This window comes from Lontra canadensis, unplaced genomic scaffold, assembly GCF_010015895.1.
Source record: "Lontra canadensis isolate GAN:19392208 unplaced genomic scaffold, GSC_riverotter_1.0 scaffold228, whole genome shotgun sequence".
NCBI lineage: Eukaryota > Metazoa > Chordata > Mammalia > Carnivora > Mustelidae > Lontra > Lontra canadensis.
The window spans coordinates 351,656-364,434 of NW_022631222.1; the positions used below are offsets into that span (position 1 = coordinate 351,656).

At 46.1% G+C, this 12,779-nt stretch overlaps 2 protein-coding genes across 2 annotated transcripts in view; both read right to left on the reverse strand.

Moving 5' to 3' along the window:
* Nucleotides 1-12,779, reverse strand: part of ABHD12 (abhydrolase domain containing 12, lysophospholipase) — a 90,458-nt gene that overhangs the window by 20,736 nt on the left and 56,943 nt on the right. Inside the window, exon 3 of the mRNA XM_032849409.1 lies at nt 5,632-5,737. Within this exon, the coding sequence (XP_032705300.1) occupies nt 5,632-5,737 (106 nt within the window). The remainder of the gene's footprint in view (nt 1-5,631; nt 5,738-12,779) is intronic.
* On the reverse strand, nt 11,429-12,364 carry LOC116862229 (replication termination factor 2-like). The gene has a single exon (XM_032849410.1). The coding sequence runs from the start codon at nt 12,347-12,349 to the stop codon at nt 11,429-11,431; it is 921 nt and encodes a 306-aa protein (XP_032705301.1). The 5' UTR covers nt 12,350-12,364.

A 12,779-nucleotide genomic window follows, 5' to 3' on the forward strand; every position in this document is an offset into this window, starting at 1 on the left:
GGATGGAATGCTCTGAATATATCTGTAAAGTACAGTCCAGTGTGTCATTCAAAGCCCTTGTTTCCTTATTAATCTTCTGCTTAGATGATCTGTTGCAGTGAGTGGGGTGTTAAAGTCCCCTACTATTAGAGCACCTGGGTGCTTCAGTCATTTAAGCATCTGCCTTCAGTACATGGCATGATCTCAGGGTCTGGGATTAAGCCCCACATCAGGCTCTTTGCTCAGTAGGGAGCCTGCTTCCCCTCCTTGTGTTCTCTCTCTCTGTCAAATAAATAAATAAATTCTCTTAAAAAATAATAAAGTCCTTTACTATTATTATATTATTATAAATGTGTTAGTTTAATTTTATTGTTAATTGGTTTATATAATTGGCTGGTCCTGTGTTAGGGTATAAATGTTTACAACTGTTAGATCTTCTCACTGTATAGAACCTTTAATTATGATATAGTGTCCTTCCTCATCTCTTATTACATCCTTTGGCTTAAAATATAATTTGTCTGACATAAAGATTGCCACCCCAGCTTTTTTTTGATGTTTATTAGCATGATAAATAATTTTCCACCCCCTCACTTTCAACCTGCAGGTGCCTGTGGGCCTAAAATTAATCTCTTGCAAACAGCATATGGATGGTTTGCTTCTTTATCCAATCTGACACTCTGTTTCTTTTGATTTGGGCAATTAGCCCATTTATATTCAGAGAAATTACTGAAAATTATGAATTTAGTAACTTTTTATTACCTGTGAAGTCACTGTTTCTGTATATTGTCTCTGTTCGGTACTTTTGGGCTCTCTCTTCACTTAAAGGATCCCTTTTAATATTTCTTGCTAGGCTGGCTTAGTGTCACAAATTCTTCTAGCTTCTGTTTGTTTATCCTGGAAGCTTTTTATCTCTCCTCTTTTGAATGACATCCTAGTTGGATAAAATAGTCTCAGCTCCATATTCTTCTCATTTAGCATGCTGAATATATCATGCCAGTCCTTTCTGGACTGCCAGGTCTCTGTGGATAGGTTTGCTGGAAGTCTAATGTTTCTACCGTTGTAGGTTATGGACTTACCCTGAGCTGCCTTCAGTATTCTGTCTTTGAGATTCGCAAGTTTCACTATTGTATGTCAGGGTGTTATCCTATTTTTATTGATTTTGAGGGGAGGTTCTCTGTGCCTCCTGGACTTGCTTGTTTCCTTCCCCACATTAGGGAAGTTCTTTGCTATAATTTGCTCCAGTATACTTTTGGCCCCTCCCTTTCCTCTTCTTCTGGGACCCCGATTATTCTAAAATTGTTTCATTTTATGGTATCACTTATCTCTCAAATTCTCTTCTCATGGTCCAGTAGTTGCTTATCTCTCTTTCTCAGCTTCTTTATTCTCCATCATTTTGTCTTCTATATCACTATTTCTCTCTACTGCTTCATTTATCCTGACAGAGCCTCCATTTTTTATTGCATCTCATTCATAACCTTTTGATTTTGACTTGATTAGATTTTAGTTCTTTTATTTCTCCAGAAAGGGATTTTCTAGTGTCTTCTATGCTTTTTTTCAACCCTAGCTAATATCTTTATAATTGTTATTCTGAACTCTAGTCCTGACACCTCACTTACATCCATACTGATTAGGACCCTGGCAGTCAGTATGGCCTCTTGTTCTTTTTTAGGTGAGTTTTTTGTCTTGTCATTCTCTCCAGAGAAGAACAGATGAACAAGAGAACAAAATACTAAAATGGCAACAACGACCCCCGAGAAATAAACACTACGAATAAGAAAAGACCCAAAAATGGGGGGAAAAAAAGAGAGAGAATATAATCAGACATGTGATCAGAAGAGACCAATAGAGTGGATCCTGTTTGTATTTTGGTCTGTTTGTTAGAAAATTAGATCCCAAAATTGTAAAGGAAGAAAAACTTATATATGTACAAAAATAAAATTAAATACAATGAAAGAACAGAACATAACTATAACAATGAAAATTAAAAAGACTTTAAAAATTTTTTTTAAAAAAGCAAGAAAAAAAGAGAGAATACAGTTAGACAGTGAAGAGAACAGAGCCATACACTAGATTCTGGGTGTATTTTGGACTATTTGTTAGAAGAAACTGCATCCCAAAATTGTAAAGGAAGAGAAACTTAAATATATACAAAAATAAAATATAACGAAAGGAGAGACTGTAACTATAAAAATGAAAATTAAAAAAGATTTAAAAAGAAGAGTTGATAAAGTAAGAAAGAGGTTGAAAAGGAAAAAGAAGAAAAATAATACTGAAAGACTAAAGAATCAACCACGAATTCTATATACTATTTTCCAGTAGTGCTGGAGTTTTGAGGTTCTCTGTGATCGGTAAACTTGGGTCCTAGCCAGATGTTCTTGCTGGTCTTCTGGGGGAGGGGGCTGTTGTGCAGATTCTCACAACAGTGGGAATCTGGCCAGAGATTTGCCCCTGGGCAAAATTGCACTGCCCTTGCCAGGGGCCAGGCTAAGTAATCTACTCCCGATTGCTCAGTGTGGCTTTTGTTCCCTGAAGGATTCCTGCGCCGCTTTAGAGGACGAGAATGAAAATGGCAGCCTCTCAGTCTCTGGGCCACGGGGCCCACCTCCTCAGTCTGCCCTCAGGGAAAAGCAGTCAGTCATTCCTGTCTCTGGGGGTCTCGGTTCATACTATGTGCTCACCTACCCTGTGACCCAGTGTTTCTATCTCAGGCATGCGACCCCATTTGGAGTCTCCAAAACCTGCAGACTCCTGTGGTGTGCACTGGCACTTCTCCTCCATGGGGTAGAAAGAGGGTCTCTCCATGGCTCTGCCACTTTTTTGGCCCCTGCTTGGAGAGCATTCGCCCAACCATGCCACGGTTCATGGGATAGGCAACCCTGAGCTGAGAGCCCACTCCTGGGCTCACTATGGCAACCAGCTTCCCCCCTCTGATGTCTGGGAACTCTGCCACACACAGGCACCCCCAGTCTTCCTGTGACCCCGAGGATCCTGAGACCAAATTGTCCCACCTAGGATTCCTTCCCACTTTGCCATCTGATCTGAGCACCCATCAGGCAGGTATGTCCCTTACCGAAGCAGCCTTCTTAAAGTTCCAATTTTGTGTTCTGCTGCTATATCACTTACAGAGGCTCCCTCTGCCCACAGTTTACCTTCCCATATATCATCCTGGACTCACTTTTCCACACCCTTGCAGAAAGCGGTCACTTTTCTATTTGTAGAGTTGTAGCTATTCTTTTCTTAGATCTCTGGCTGAGTTCACAAGTGTTTGGGATGATTTGATAGCGGTCTAGCTGAATTCCTGGGACCAGACAAAACTAAGTCTTCTGCCATCTTGGACTATCCAGTCTAACCTGTAAACAAGTTAACTCACAACGTACTTAAGAGAGTTCATGGTGTCAGAGGTGATAATTAAGTGACACTGATCTTTACAAGCTGGACTAGAAGCTGGACATCCTTCAGCACCATTTCTAGAGTCTGCTCACAAGGCACCTGGGAGCAGACCCATCTCTGGAGGAGGAGATGCTACAAGCCAACATGCTGCATGGATGGACTGGTGTCAGCCCAGTTCATCCCACACCTGGCCAGGCAGGTGCACTCAGTCTCTCTGGCCAGAACTCTCCCTCAGGGAGATGCTCCAGTTAATGTGATGTCCGTCCACATCAAATACTGTTAATTGCTGGGGAGGGTCTGAATGAATAAGGTTTTTCTATAAAATATATTCACATTTATTAGCAAGAATGCTGGAAAATATTAAATAGCCATTTTTAAATTTCCTAACTCTTAAGTTTCAGTTTTATCACTTCTTTTTTTTTTTTAGAAGGTAGAGGAGGGAGGGGCAGAGAGAGAATCTTAAGCAGACTCCACACCCAGTACGGAGCGTGACATAGGGCTCAATCTCACAAACCTGAGATCATGACCTGAGCTGAAATCAACAGTTGGATACTTACCAACTGAGCCACCCAGGTGCCCCTCAGCATTTCACTTCTAATGTTTCTTTGACCCGTTCCAGAGGATCGCATTTTGGGTGGTTCTGACCATAATGACCACTCTTTGAAATTATAAACCCACGGTACCAAAAGGCACATTTTAAAGGTCCTGGATGCTGATTACATCCAGGAGCCAGCCTGCCCCAAACCTGGTACTCTTGACAGGGGAAGCTCCTAGCCAGAGGAGAGGGACCTATTCCCAGGGCTCTCCTGCCCCCTGCCAGATGGAGAGATTACACTCACAGACAGGGTGGGAAGAACAAGGCCTACTGCTTCCTCAGGGACCACAGTGTCCTCACAACAGTACAGGGAGCAGACGTGGGCAGGCCAGCCGCAGCCCAGCAGCACACAGCCTGGCTATCACTAACTTGAGTCTTGCCATTGTTGCCACTAAGGGCAATCTTTGTGGGTGACGGCTGCGGGAGCTTTCAGACCAAGTATCAGTACCATAAACAACTCCTCCCACAATAGACCACCCTAACCACTCCCCAAAAAAGAGGTCCCTACTAACAACCCCTCCAGTGTCTCAAAGCACAGACCACACTAACTGGCAGGAGGGCCAACCAATTCCCTGCCAAATAGCTCTGAGCAAAACACATCAAGCTTCTGACTGAGGACACAAGAACAAAGTGTCCCATGCACACATACTGGTCAGTAAATGTAAGATTAAACTAAACCAGAAATAACAAAAGCCTAGTCCCAGCATTAACTCCTAGAACAATAATCTCCCTTCCCATTTTATGTTCTCTACCCAGGACCATTAGATATGGCTGAACTTCCTCACAGCCCACAGTGGGAAGCCACCCACAGCATTTTGTTTAGAAGCATCTCACATACACAGCAGTTTTCTGCAAGGGCAGAGAGACATCATGGCTGCTGAAAGAGAAACCTAGCTACACAAAGGGGCAATGATGCCAAGCTGCTTCTGAGGAAGAAAGAAAATGGCACAGAAAAGTTGGTCAATTTTAATTTAGTTTTCAGAAACACCCACTTGTTCATAGGGAAAAGGAGAAAAACATATTCTTTTTTTTTTTTTTTTTTTTTAAAGATTTTATTTATTTATTTGACAGACAGAGATCACAAGTAGGCAGAGAAACAGTCAGAGAGAGGAGGAAGCAGGCTCCCTGCCGAGCAGAGAGCCCGACGCGGGGCTCGATCCCAGGACCCTGGGATCATGACCCGAGCCGAAAGCAGAGGCTTTAACCCACTGAGCCACCCAGGCGCCACCAGAAAAACATATTCTAAGGAGACAGAAAGAAGTCACAGAGTTTAATTAAGTCCAATTTAAATTTGTGGCTCAAAAAAGTCAATACAAGAAGAGAGCAAACACAACATCAGTGGCTAGAAGTACTGCTTATGAAAGAAATCCAGCTGTTTTCAATGTCTAAACATCCCCTTCTTTGAGAAGAAAGGGTGTACTCAAATTTGTGCTTTCATTTCTATGCTCATACTCTCTTTTTTCCCCCTGGAAATAAGGCTCCCTTCCACAAACAGCCTGGTTCATAAAGCCATCAGTGCTTGAAAACCTAAGAACAGATTTGATGCCATCTCATTGTGCTCCATTAGGATCAAATTTAGCCAACATATCTGTTTTGGAAATGGAGAGTGGGAGGATAAAAACAAGTGATGATCTTGGACAACACTGGCCATACTGCTGGGCACTCACCAGACTCCAATGGTCACGTCTTCCTCTGGCTCGAGGTAGTAATTACACGTGTGATTCAAACCTTGATCCTGTGGTTTTTTCAAGTCAATGAAATAAGGAACCCTCACTGTGGAGGAGAAAGAGATGGAAACCAGGATTAGTGGGGCAGATGGACACACACGTGTACACATGTGCACAAAGCAGGGGCGAAGCTCTCAGGAAGTGTCAAGTCTTTTCCAAACCAAGACTGCCAGGTATGCAGGGCCTTCCAGCCTCAGGTGCAGAGCTGGGTGAGCGAGCGCTGGAATGCCGTGGGCACACCTGCACATCCTCTAGCAAAGAGGAGGTCTGAGTACAGATGGACCCCCTGAGAAGATACAAGTGAGGGAAGAAAAGATCTCTGAGGGACCTGAGGGACATCCTGGCCATGAGAGAGGCTGGAGATGGAGAGGCTAGCCAGCTCTGGCTAAGCGACAGATGAAAGCTGGAACCTGGGTGGTTGGGGGGAGGAGGAACAGTGGGAAAGGTGACAGATGGGTGGTGTTCTGGAGCCAAGGCCACAGGACTCAGTAACCAAGTGAATGCAGGTGTGAGTCGGTTAGTGGGGTCCTGAAGTTTCTAGTGCTCTCACTCATGCACACAGGATAGCAAAAGATGAGGTTCAGGTGCAGGGAATCCACAGAGCCCATCTAGAGTTGAGTGACACCGAATGGAACTGTGCAACAGGAGGCCTACATATAACAGGTCACCTGCCAACAGAGCAGAATTCTATAATGTGCCCACACTATGGAAAATCTAGGGACAATTAGCTGGAGACCAACAGAGACCCATTGACATGGAGGAATGTCCATGAACTATAGGTAGAAGAACAGAGAAGGAATGAGATCACCATATGTGCTGCATAGTCCCAAAAGTTACAGTGAAAACAAGCAAATGTATTCAACATCATAACCCATATGGGACTCAGAAAGAAATAAATGAAGACATGGGCCAGGCTGTTACTAAAGTGAGTGTGTGCACACACAGGCATGCAGGCATGCATGGGCAGGTGGGGGATATTCCTTTATATACTGTTGCACTTCTACTGCTTGTGGTGAGCATAATGTTTAAAGCTATATTTAGTCAAAAGTTAAAAAACTTTTTTTTTTTTTTTGAGAGAGAGAGAGAGAGCAAGCATGCAAACAGGATGCAGGGGAGGGGAGAGGGAGAGAGAGAATCTTAAACAGGCTCCAAGCCCAGTGTGGAGCCCAGCACAGGGCTCATTCTCATGTCCCTGAGATCATGACTTGAACTGAAACCAAGAGTTGGATGCTCAAACGACTGAGCACCCAGGTACCCCAAAGATCAAAAAAAAAAAAAAAATAAAATAAAAAAAAAAAAAAAAACAAAAACCCGGGGCACCTGGGTGGCTCAGTGGGTTAAGCCTCTGCCTTCAGCTCAGATCATGATCTCAGGATCCTGGGATTGAGCCCCACATCGGGCTCTGTGCTCAGGAGGGAGCCTGCTTCCCGCCCCCTCTCTCTGCCTGCCTCTCTGCCTATTTGTGATCTCTCTCTCTCTCTCTCTGTCAAATAAATAAAAAAATAAAATCTTAAAAAAAAAAAAAAAACCAAACCCTAAAAACCTTGAGGTGAGATTCACTCACTTTATCAAATGGCAACTCCCAAAGAGGGTAGTGACAAACAGCAGGATGGTCCTGGCCTCTAGCCAATCCCACCTTGTACAAGGGAGTCACACACCACCGTACAGATTCCTTTGGTGAAGAGAGCAATTTCATTACATAATTGTACATATCTACATGGCACAAAAGCCAAATGTGCTCATCTCCTACTACCGTCCTGTTCCTAAGACACGGCCTTTGATCTCCACCCTCCAGGCCTTTGCACTTGCTGTCCTCTCCACCTGAGCACTCTCCCCCCACACACTTGCACATTCAGCTCTCACTCCTCCGATGCCCACTACACATTTGCTGAAGAAATGAAATACCCACTCATGCTCCTTCCCCAGAAATTCCCTGAGCATTTCAGACCATTCAAGGAGATAAATCCTCCCACGAGGGCTGCCATTTGTACCTTCAGCTTCTTAATCCACCCCTTCCCCAAGGGGGTGGGGGCTAAATATTTTAGACTTTATGACTTTCTCTTAAAAGAAAAAGGGCCATCAAAGGAAGTGACACCGCACATCCTGGTGCTCCCGCCATGCCAGCCCCACATATGGGCACCCTCCTGCAGGGCCTCCTGTGATGTGCACCCCACCTCTTCCACTCCAGAGCTCTTGTTCAGTCATCAGCTCCCACGTTATAGACCTGGGACTTGCACCCAGACAGCCTGACCCCACAGCCCGCACCCTTGACTAATCAGACAGGAAGGAAGAAAGGTGAATGGCTCTAATACTAACTGGCCCTCATGTCCTTTTCAGGATACATTGAAGGATACACTGAAGTCCCAACCCCCAGCCCATCAGATGTGACCTTATTTGGAAATAGGGTGTGCACAAAGATAATCAAGCTAAAGTGAGGTCATACAGTGGACTTCAATCCAGTAGACCTGGTGTCCCTATCAAAAGGGAAAACTGGGACACAGACACAGACAAGGGCAGAGGAAGACAATGGAAAGACACTGGGAGGAGACAGCTGCAGCTGACGACAGAGGCAGAGGCCAGAATTGTGCAGCCACAGGCTGAGAGACACCACAGATCCCTGGCCAACACCAGAGGCCCGGAGAGGCCAGGAAGGACCATGCCCAGAGTCTCAGGGAGCATAGCCCTGCTGGAGACCTTGATTTCACGATTCCAGGCTCTAGAAGCTGGAGAGAATAAATTTTTGTTGTTTTAAGCCATCCAGTTTGTGGTATTTGTTACAGCTGCTCCCGGGGGCCAAGGCAGTCATGCTATGGAGGTCAGATACTCTGGCAATGGGGCTCAGAGAAGGCTCCTGACCAGAGAGAAGGCTGGCAAGGGCCTCTGTTTCCCATGCTGTTTCAGATGCGGGTACCTAGTCCTGCAGTCGCCATTCTGGGACAGTGTCCCATGCTGCGGGAACTGACGGCTGCAGCTTCATGTGCCCACTGACAACTGTGAAGTGAAATGACTTCATCAACAAAACTCTAAAAACCTCAACTCCATGCCCACCATTCAACCCTACACCCAGATTCCCTTAATTCTGCTCCTGAGACTGGAATTATCCACCCCCAGCCCCCATGCCAAACAGAAAGGGGGTGTCATCAAGGGCTGAGGGCACTTGGCTTCCACTGGTTCAGCTCTCAGGCCTCGGCAGGTTCTGTGTTGGGAGAGAAGGTGGCCAAGCTACGTCCACATGGCCCCACAGCTCCAAGAGAACCCCCTACCTGTGAAAAGAGTTTGATGAGGATTAGCAGCTAATCCCAAAAGCTTTGAGGCCTGAGAAATCTAGAAACTGAGAAGCCAGATGCTCCTCCAGGAGGACCTCACTCCACAAAACTTGTCTTCCAGTCCACTCTTACTTCTGTTGTAGAAATAACCGTGAAAAAGAAGGCAGTGAATGTATTGAGTCCAGCAGATGCCACCCATGTGCCTCCCTTCCCCTGGGGCCCTTCCAGAGAGAGGGGTCCATGGTCAGTCCAAGGGGTTAGGCAGCTTGAGAGGAGTGGCCAGAGGAACCACTGGTAACTACCAGTCTGAGTAAGCAAAATGCCACAAAGAGACAGGGTCAAGGGGTGCAGGAGGAGGGTGGCAGGACATGCCCAGGCCAGAACACACGTCACTCCTGCTGGCCTGGAACAGCTGGGTACCAGGGCCTCCTGACTTCTGTTATCCCTTGGCCCCATGACCCTTGGGGCTGCAGCAAGGACACAGCACAGGCCCCACAGGCAGCCCACAGGTCACACAATAGGGGTAGGAGTGAGGCGTCCAGGACAGTGACCCAGCTGCTCACTGCTAGCTCTACAAGTTCGGCCTCACATACAGCTTAAGTGCACAACTGGAAACCCAATACACATGCTGCTGTCCCCATAGGCCTGCAAGACACATCCAACTGCTTCAATCCCATCTCTGGCTTCCTGTCCTTCCATTTTTCATTATTCACCCTCTGACCGCACTGTCATTTATTGGCAACCACATACCAACTGGCATGATTTAGAGAGGATCCTGCACAAACAGTGGTCAGTGAATAAATCAGTGAGTATACAACTGAATGGAAAACGACCTAGTCTATCATCCCTTCTTTAGTCCATCTGCAAAATACATAAAAGGGTGAGATGCTACAACTACTTAGCCATAATGGACACTTCTAACTGCCTGAGGATTTTAAATGTTGGGCCACCTCTCATCCCAGTCACTGATGCACTGGAAGAGGTGTGGTGCTAATACGAGGGGACGGGCAGAGGGCTCTGGGTTGTATCAGATTCTAACACTGTGATGGGGGCTGTAGGGGCTTCCATAAGAGAAAAGGGGTAAGAAAGGAAAACAGTCGGGAAATTCCTCAAAAAATTAAAAAGAAAAATACCGTTATGATCCAATAATTTCACTACCAGATATTTACCCAAAGAAAATGAAAACACTGGGGCAGCTGGGTGGCTCAGGCATTAAGTGTCTGCCTTCAGCTCAGGTCATGATCCCGGGATCCTGGGATCAAGCCCGTGTGGGGCTCCCTGCTCAGTGGGAAGCCTGCTTCTCCCTCTCCCATCCCCCCTATTTGTGATCCCTCTCTCACTCTGTCTCTCCCTGTCAAATAAATAAATAAAATATTTTAAAAAATTAAAATAGAAAGAAAATGAAAACACTAATTTGGAAGGATACATGCACACCCGTATTTACTGCAGCATCATTTACAATAGCCAAGATACAGAAGAAACCCAAGGGTCCATGGAAAGACAAATGGATAAGAACAATGTAGAACACACACACACACACACACACACACACACACACACTAGATTATTACAAAACCATAAAAAAGGACAATACCTTGCCATTTATGACAACATAGATGGACCTAGAGGGTATAATGCTAAATTAAACAAGTCGGGCAGAGAAAGACAAATATGATTTCACTCATAGGTGGAATCTAAAACAAAAACAAAAAACAAATGAATAAACAAACAAAAAGCCGAATCAGACCTGATCTGTTTGTAAACACAGAGAACAAGCTGATGATTGCCAGAGGGGAGAGGCATGGGAGGATGGGCAAAATAGAGGAAGGCAAGTGGGAAGTACAGATGCCCAAATCTGGAATGAGGTTTTTTTTTTTTCCTTTTTTCTTTTTTTTTTTTCTTTGAGAGAAAAGGCAGACTTGCTTTATTTTTATATCAAACCCTCAGATGCCCAACTAAAAGGCTTTCAACTTGAAAGTGATAAAAATAAAGGAACCTCCCTCAAGACGTGACCGGGAAAGCTGCAGCTCCGGTGGGGGGGTGCAGAGGGGTGCCCGCCAATGGACACACCGGCAGGGTGCACGGAAAGCTCATGTTCTAAAGTCCAATTCCACCTGGTCTGTTTCACTACTGGCAGCAAAATCATTAGAATTTTAGGCAAAATGGGCCACCCCCACACCCCAAGGAATCGAGTCTTTATTTCAGCCATAAAAGGTACAGCGAATGCCTCTTTCCAGGCCGCGGGGAGGGCATGAGCCTGCAGGAGGGGGCGGGCAGGGCCCAGCACGTCACCACGGGAACCCACACATGTCACAAGCAGGGGAGACCACACCAGCTCTGGGGGTTGGGAGGACGAATTTATAGCTCGGCGCAAACGGAGAGCCAGCAGAGGACAGGGCACGGGCATGCCCCGGCCACCGGCCCTGGTGGAAACTGGACGGGCCTGTGTGGCACGGGGTGCAGCACACGCGTTAGAAGCAGTAGGACGTGTGGGTGACCCAGTGGGCGGACTCCTCCTTGGAGCGCTTGGCGGAGCTGTGAGTTGTGAGAAGGGACTTGTAAGCTTCCGACTCTTCGCTGTCGGCAATGGACCGCTTTGGGGGTCCACCCAGAGTCTTCCTGACTTTTCCAGAAGAGCTCCCGTTTGCTGCTGCACTCCGGGGAGCTGAGCTGGCTTTCTTCTCTCTAGAATCAAGGCTGGCTTCTTCAGGCTTCCCTGTCTTAATTTTTGATGGCCCTGGAAATTCTTCACTGATACCTGGCTTTGAGACAGACTCTGCTGCCTTGGGTTTCTTTGCTTTCTTCTCCAGCTTTGCCCTCAGCCTCCTCTCCTCCATCCTCCCCTTCAGCGTTTCCACGTCCTCCTTGGTGCCATTGAGCATGATGACGTAGTAATCCTGGAAGGCGGCCCCACATGTGTGACAAACTTCTGCTTTTATCTCTTTCAAGGCTCGCTCAGAAAACACACAACCACAGCACCGCAGGAAGCAAAACCTGTGCCGGCCATTCGTCTCCAAGCCCACAACGGGGCAGCTGAAACGTGCCCGCTGGAGGTCATCGTGTTTGTTGCCTTTTGTGTTTCCTTTGTCTCCTTCCCAGGCAGGATTATCAGAAAGCCTCAGTTCTGTCACATTCTTAATGCTTTTAATGTGAGATGCTGCCTTCCCAAGAGCCTTTTCAGAAGATTTGTCCAATAGAAACTCAATGACAGCATCTTTGTTATAAAGTCTGCCGAGTTCACAGGCATCTATTGGTCGCCTTAATATTTCTTGACTTAGAGTGCAATAGTTCCACTGGGCCACTAGCTCAGCATCTTTGTCAACCTTCTCAACCTTCTTCGGCCCCTTCACCAGCTCATGTCTTTTGGGGATTGTTCCTCCATCGCAACCCATCGCAAACCAGGAGTCAGAGTCTTTTTTTTTTTTTTTTAAGATTTTATTTATTTATTTGACAGACAGAGATCACAAGTAGGCTGAGAGGCAGGCAGAGAGAGAGAGGTGGAAGCAGGCTCCCCACTGAGCAGAGAGCCCCATGCGGGGCTCGATTCCAGGACCCTGGGATCATGACCTGAGCCGAAGGCAGAGGCTTTAACCCACTGAGCCACCCAGGTACCCCCCTTTTTTTGGGGGGGGGAGAACTTCTACAACTTTAGTAAGTCTTATCCAGGCTCACTAAATAGAACTATACCATCTATCCTCTAACACTGACGAAGTTTACATTCCAGTTCACCAGAGATGTAATATTGTAATCACATTTATGGTAACAGATGGTGGCTACACTCCTGGTGAGCATAGCCTAACCACGATGTTACACACCTGAAAC